At 52.6% G+C, this 6,691-nt stretch overlaps 3 protein-coding genes across 3 annotated transcripts; 1 reads left to right on the top strand and 2 right to left on the bottom strand.

The window, feature by feature from the left end:
- Positions 1-494: 494 nt before the first annotated feature.
- Positions 495-1,328, bottom strand: GUITHDRAFT_109558 (hypothetical protein; the record flags this gene model as incomplete). Its single annotated transcript, XM_005831360.1, has 4 exons — positions 495-632; positions 693-842; positions 891-1,076; positions 1,119-1,328. 4 exons carry the CDS (start codon positions 1,326-1,328, stop codon positions 495-497), a joined length of 684 nt encoding a protein of 227 aa, XP_005831417.1.
- A 597-nt stretch (positions 1,329-1,925) lies between these two features.
- GUITHDRAFT_163551 (hypothetical protein) lies at positions 1,926-3,338 on the bottom strand (the record flags this gene model as incomplete). The annotated part of the gene is made up of 8 exons (XM_005831359.1): positions 3,150-3,338; positions 3,020-3,097; positions 2,938-2,973; positions 2,816-2,888; positions 2,578-2,770; positions 2,407-2,500; positions 2,231-2,356; positions 1,926-2,053 (listed from the first exon to the last, which is right to left on the bottom strand). The coding sequence occupies exons 1-8, from the start codon at positions 3,319-3,321 to the stop codon at positions 1,926-1,928; spliced, it is 900 nt and encodes a 299-aa protein (XP_005831416.1). The 5' UTR covers positions 3,322-3,338.
- Positions 3,339-3,785: 447 nt separating this feature from the next.
- GUITHDRAFT_139686 (hypothetical protein) lies at positions 3,786-5,622 on the top strand (the record flags this gene model as incomplete). Its single annotated transcript, XM_005831358.1, has 14 exons — positions 3,786-3,812; positions 3,875-3,906; positions 3,970-4,077; positions 4,123-4,159; positions 4,214-4,268; positions 4,656-4,701; positions 4,746-4,800; positions 4,858-4,897; positions 4,937-5,009; positions 5,063-5,102; positions 5,168-5,206; positions 5,277-5,318; positions 5,397-5,545; positions 5,595-5,622. 14 exons carry the CDS (start codon positions 3,786-3,788, stop codon positions 5,620-5,622), a joined length of 771 nt encoding a protein of 256 aa, XP_005831415.1.
- Between the last annotated feature and the right edge of the window lie 1,069 nt (positions 5,623-6,691).

Genomic DNA, 6,691 nt, shown 5'->3' with positions numbered 1-6,691 from the left:
GTTGCGCAAAACATCAATAATGTTAGGAAAATAAAATCTGAAGGAAGAGCAAGTACCCTAACTAACAGAACGTACTGGATTTATCAAGAGCTCGAGCGAGGGAGGGAGGGAGGGAGGGAGGGAGGGTTGTACATCTCCTCTGAAATCTGACACCCTTCTATCCGACTTGATGATAACACCTTGTGCATTCTCATGTTAGCGATGGAATCGATTCCTCTAGTCAGTCACCTCTTTCTTTCAACCAGGTCCTGATGTACGCCCGTGCTGGTGGCGGGAGCTCTTTGCATACGTCCTGAATATCCAAGACATCGCATCATCCTGTTTTCATGATTCTCCTCCTCCCCTCCCCCCCCCCGCCGCCGAGTCGGCCCTCTTGCTCCTGCTCCTGCTCCTGATCCTTTCTAACGTCCTTGTCCTTGTCCTTGTCCTTGTTCTCTTTCACACATCCCTTCCTACCTGACCGCTACCTCCTCCTCCCCCTTCCTCTCAGTGCGTCATACTTGCGTGCCATACACCAGCGTCACTCTCTTGCTCGGATACACAGCAATGATCTCCGCCGCGAGCTCGACGCCAACCAGACCAGCGCCAACGACGAGAGCAGAAGGAGCTTGTTGAAGCTTGCTGTTCTCATGCTGCGACAGCATCGATCGCAACGTAACTGGATCCTCCCTCCCACCTCCCTCTGATCTTACCATCCACGTCATCGCTCGGCAGGACATGGTCTTTTCCTCCCTCCTAGGCCTAATCGCTCCGTTGTACGAGGAGCCCATGGCTAGCAGACAATAATCGAAGGGAATCTCTCTGACTTGTTTCTCGCCGCCATGATCAAACTCAACTACGACCTGCAAACTTGTCTGAGATCGCCGAGCTTATGCAAATGATGAACTGACCTGCTTCGCTTGTACGTCAGTCACATGACCTGTGACGATTTGGCAAGGGGGGAGGTGTAGGGAGCAAGCGAGGGAGTAGAAGTGTTGCGGGTCAACGAAGCATCTCAGGACTCCAGGTGTGTACTCGAAGAACGATCGCTCTTCGATTATCGTCACCTCCGCATGCTTTGAAAGGTGTCGAGACGCCTGCGGAACAGTGAGGAAGGTACCAACAGGTTCCATGCGTACCTCCAGCCCTGCGAACGAAGCTCCGATCACCACAACCTTCTTCTTCTTCTTCTCCTCCTTCTTCAGGTGCAGAATGTTTCTTACTCCCCATGATCTTCGCAGGTCTCCCAGCTTCTGCATCACTGGCTGCACTGCCAGCAGGAGAAGATCCACCGAGACTAGAAACCCCTTGAGGAGGAGAACGACGACCTCCACCAACAGCTCTCCCATCCCATAGCCCACCTCTTCACTCGCTCCTGCTCCTGCTCCTGCTCCTGCTCCCGCTCCTGCTGCTCCTGCTGCTCCTGCTGCTCCTGCTGCTCCTGCTGCTCCTGCTGCTCCTGCTGCTCCTGCTCCTCCTCCCACTGCCCCACTCCCCTCCACACTTGTCATTTCCATGCCGGTTCCCTTTGCCATGGCATACAAGACCCGATGGGGTATGGGATATGATGGGGTGGTAATAGGTCAAATGAGGGGTGGAGTTCAAGGGCCCTCTTTATATACAGCCAATCTTTCGAGTCTGATGTTTTAGATGTTGAATGAACGGTCAGGTAGATGTCATGAAGACAACATGACAATCCGTTGAACTTCTGATCTTGTTCGTCTTGTTCGCCTTCATCTCGTAAGCTCGTCATCGTTGCCGTCAACGCACGCAACACCGATGTTGACAAGGAAATCTTGTTTATTCGTGTATTCGTATGATCTACTTCACAATGGGTGGGTTACTATTCGTATGATCTACTTCACAATGGGTGGGTTACTCAACCACCTGGTGCATTCGGGTATCAGTACATGCTTGGGAGCTTTCAAGGCTATGAGTATCCTAACTCACCCGAATCCATGTTTCCAAACCAGTTCTTCAGGCGATGTATCTTCTGCCCCAGTTGCGTTGGAGGGGATCTTGTCAGAGGTTTCTCCGAGAGGATTGTAGTCTGCAGACCAGGAAGCGAAGGGCCCTGTTCCCACATCAATCTTGTAACAGCAACAAACAGAGATGTTCTTGTATGTGTTGTGGGCATTCAAGTGGGCGTATGTCTAATGTATTACCAACCTCAACACACTACTACAGACCAATCATGCTTTCGAATGATTTCAGCTTCTGTTACGAGTCTACTTGTGAACTTTCTTATTACCGGGTTCAGCAGGAGCGGTGGGAGAGGTCAGCGCTTGAATGCGAGCCTGCTTCAGGCGCTGCTGACCCTTCTTGTGCTTCCACTGGGTAGTGACCTTTGCCCAGTTGTCGACCTCCTGGCCGTCACCTTGACCAGTCTCAAGTCACAATCGAGAAGGGAAGCAATCAGTTCCAAACCGTTCAAGTCGAAAGGTGCGTTAAATCCTCCGTCGTTGCCCCCCGTGATATCCTTGCGGTATCCCCCAAACTCCAGGTCTCCGAGGTACACCAGCTGGCAACGACAGTCAGTCAGACGCCTCACAGCACACCAACACATGGATCGGAGCAGCAAGATCTCGGCGTTCTCACCTTGGGAGTGTTCTTTGCAACTTTGAGAATATCCCTCCCGTACAGCTTCTTGGTTGAGGACGCGTTGGCGGCAACTTGCTCGTACCATTCCCTCATGCGATCGTAGTAGTCATCGTAGTCGCTGTAGGGATAGTCCGCATAATATCGAGCATAATCATCGTAATATTGGCGGGCTGCATATTCTTGCCATTGCCTGAAGATCACATCAAGGAAGCGCTGTGAACTGCCTCATCAGTACCTCTGCTGCTCGTTAGCCATGTACTGCTGATATGCGTTGTCATACGCATACTGATCATAGCCGTAGGGATACTCTGCATTGCAAACAGTCAGAGAAGCAAATAGGAGCCAATAGCAACCGACCATACTGATAGCCGTTGTAGTAACCATAGGGGTCCCCTGGAACCACGGTCAAACATATCACCCGACGGCGTTTGAACTGCACCATCTGCATAGTAGGAGGAGTAGTAGGGATTGTACGGGCTGTACGGGTACCCGTAAGGATATCCTCCAGGATATCCGCCTGTACAAACCATCATGTCAATCTATCAGCCTTTCACGGTGGGATAGTTGACCGTAGGGAGGGTACTGATAATCATATCCGGAAGGATAGTATCCATAGAGGCCGGACTTCCTTGCCGCAAGAAGGGCGGATGGACTTCTCCTTCCTCTCTCATTGACAGCTACAAGAGCCAAGAGCGCAGCCATGGCGGTGGCCGCGACCGCTATCGCCACCTGCCGCTGCATTCCTGTCGCTGTCTCTTCGGAGGCGACGTGGTGGTTACAAAAATCATCCAGCGACGTTACTGGATCGTTATTACCGTTATTTCAATCGTTATTACCGTTACCACCAAAAATCCCCACCTTTCTACCAAAATTCTATGGACCCTTCTTTTCGCTATCAGAAGTACCCGTGGTCGGTTCTGGTCCCCGACGGAAGGGTTGGCCCGCACATTCAGGCATGGCGAAGGCAGGGAGCGGTTCTTCACGTGAGTGCACGCGGGGATGAGGAGAGGATCTCATGGCGACACTTGAAGAAGCATGCAGCATCATCGCTCTAAGAGAAGGAGTGTGAGTCTCTACCGCATGCCACACGTTGAAAGACGTTCGAATGTGACATCTCGGTCGAACTTGCAGCAGAGAAAACCAGGTTGGTGGCACGAGTAAAATAGAGGAGAGAGGAGATTCGTTGGATCAGAGCTAGAGCGAAAATGCCGAGAGAATTGATAACAGTTCAGGTGATCCCTTGAGGCTTGTTTTGGATGCCCCGACCCTGTTTCTCCTAACAAGATGGACGCAGGTTGGGCAATGTGGGAATCAGATTGGCTGCAGGTGATATTGTCGTTTCCTCTCGTCCTTCCCATGATGTTGTACATCGTTACATCCTGCTCACAGATTCTGGGACATAGCTCTGAGAGAGCATGCCTCGGTCTCTAGCTCCAAGAATCCCGTCTTTGATGAATCCCTCTCCTCCTTCTTCCGCAATGTCGACCGGTCGCAGAGGTTTCCGCTCCCTGCGACAGCACCATCGCCCTGACTGCTATGCAGGAACCTTCCTGTCGGCTCACCCATCACATCACTACGGGTCTACTGACGTCCTACCCCTCAACCTCGACCATGACGGAACATGTCGTAACAGGCCCGGGCGGTGCTGATAGACACCGAGACGGGCGTTCTCAACTCGATACAGTCAGGTGAACAGGCGCTTTTAGGATGCTTGCTCCTCCAGCTCCTGCTCCTGCTCCTGCTCCTGCTCCTGCTCCTGCTCTCGTTGCTCCTGCTCCTCCTCTTCTTTCTCATCTGATGATGCTTTCAGGACCTCTCAGAGAACTTTTTGACTCACGGCAACTCATCTCAGACCAGGCAACCCTCGCGCCTCCTAGCTCCTGCTCCTCCTGCTCCTTCTCCTAACCTTCCCTTTGTCTGCTGCTCCTGCCATTTCTGCTCCTTCTCCCACGTTTCCTGCCCCTGCTCTGAGTTTTCTCCTGCTTGATCTTCATCTGCTGCGGCGGCTGCTGCTGCTCTTCTCCACCTTATCAACTTCCTTCATCTGGCTAATCTTCGTACACAGTACGGCGCAGGGAATAATTGGGCACAAGGACACATGGAGTATGGACCAAAATATCGGTGAGATGTGAAGGAGAAGAAGAATTTCTGATGAGAAATGGCAGGGAGTCGATAGCAGAGTGTGTTCGACAGACTGTAGAGCATTGCGACTCCCTCCAGGTGTTGTGCCTGTGCAAGACTCGGGGAGACTGAAGGAGACTTGTTCTGTTGGCACAGTCTTTCTTTGTGCTTCACTCTTTGGGTGCTATCAAGACCTGTTTGTTCTCCCGCTTCTGATGTGAATCAACGCCACTAGGTGGAGGAACAGGGTCTGGGCTGGGTACATACGTGCTGTCGCTCCTGTCGGATTACTATCCGGAAGTTTACAGGTGTTTGAACAGCAGGGAAGTTCTACAATGGTCTAGCTGACTTGCCTCTACAGGTTTACAGCATCGGTGTTTCCCAGTGAGGACGATGATGTGGTGAGAATGATTGCAAGACAACATCTGTGTTCGTCATGGTGACAGTTGCCTGAGCCTTGTCACAGGTGACATCTCCATACAACTCAGCGCTGGCCCTCAAGAAGGTTGTTTTGAATATGATCTTGCCCATTCACTTCAGAGCCTCTTTGCGGATGTTCTTATGTTGCAATTCAGCTCTCTGATCATGCGGACTGTGTTCTACCGATAGAGAATCAAGTAAGGTCATGGGAGGGTTGGAAGTTTGAAGTCGTGAAGGAGTTGTGTTAACAGGCTCTTGTGGACATTCATGAAAAGGTGTCTCAGCGATTGGAGAAGTACAAACAGTCATCAACATGTACGGGAAAATCTCGTGACAATGTCGATTTGCGTCAAGTTTGTTCACGGTTGTGCGTTGCCAGCTGCAAAAGTGAAGATGGGGGAAACAGGCGCTATAACATCAGGAGGTGAACAAACTGAGTAAGACTCGAGTCTCTTGTCGTGATGTGGTAGCAGGGACTATGGGGAAGGCGAGAAGTTTTGATGAGATGAACAACATTGCAGCAAACATGCTCACCAATCTTACAGCGTGCGACCATTGTCTCCTCCTCCTCCTTCTGCGTCCTGACGGCAAGGCTGACAGGTCGATGAGGTTCGAAGGCTCTTTGAATGTCGATCTGAACGAGATCACGATGAACATGGTGCAAGAGGAGGAGGAGAAGCAAGGGGAGAAAGAGCATGAGGAGCAGGAGCAGGAGCAGGAGCAGGAGCAGGAGCAGGAGCAGGAGCAGGAGCAGGAGCAGATCGGAAGAGACGATATAAGGGAGGAGGCACGAGGAGTTGGAGGAGGTGGTGGAAAATGGAGGGAGGGAGGAGGCAGGGAGGGCAGGAGGGAGGGAGGCAGGCAGGAGGGAGGCAGGGAGGGTAGTTTCCTCACTTTCGTTCTTGCCTTCAGGTTCCCTTCCCCCGTCTCAAGTTTCTCGTTTCTTCTGTGAGAATTCTTTCTCCTCCGCCTGCTGCTGCTGCTGCTGCTGCTGCTGCTGCTGCTGCTGCTGCTGCTGCTGCTGCTGCTGCTGCTGCTGCTGCTGCTGCTGCTGCTGCTGCTGCTGCTGCTGCTGCTGCTGCTGCTGCTGCTGCTGCTGCTGCTGCTGCTGCTGCTGCTGCTGCTGCTGCTGCTGCTGCTGCTGCTGCTGCTGCTGCTGCTGCTCCTCCTCCTTCACTTGTGATCCTAGAGCAGGTCAGCCCCTTATGCGGAAAACTCTCACGTGGAGCAGACGGGTCACCTTACAGCGTCGATGCCATGTTCAGCGAAGCTTTCCACAAAGTTCGATCCTCCTTCCTCCTCCTCATCCTCATCCTCATCCTCATCCTCATCCTCGTCCTCGTCCTCGTCCTCGTCCTCGTCCTCGTCCTCGTCCTCGTCCTCGTCCTCGTCCTCGTCCTCGTCCTCGCCCTCGTCCTCATCGTCTCACTGTGGTTCAACGCAGGACTCCCAGCTCATTAAAGGAGATCCCAAGAGCAGCACCTACCTGGCATGCGCCCTGATGGCGAGGTAGCGCAAGATCGATGAAGTCACCACGATGAGCCGATTGCAGGGAGACGTTCCAATCTCC

Source organism: Guillardia theta, assembly GCF_000315625.1.
Source record: "Guillardia theta CCMP2712 unplaced genomic scaffold GUITHscaffold_40, whole genome shotgun sequence".
Taxonomy (NCBI): domain Eukaryota; class Cryptophyceae; order Pyrenomonadales; family Geminigeraceae; genus Guillardia; species Guillardia theta.
The sequence above is the reverse complement of the archived record's forward strand: the minus strand, read 5'-3'. Positions and strand labels throughout refer to the sequence as shown.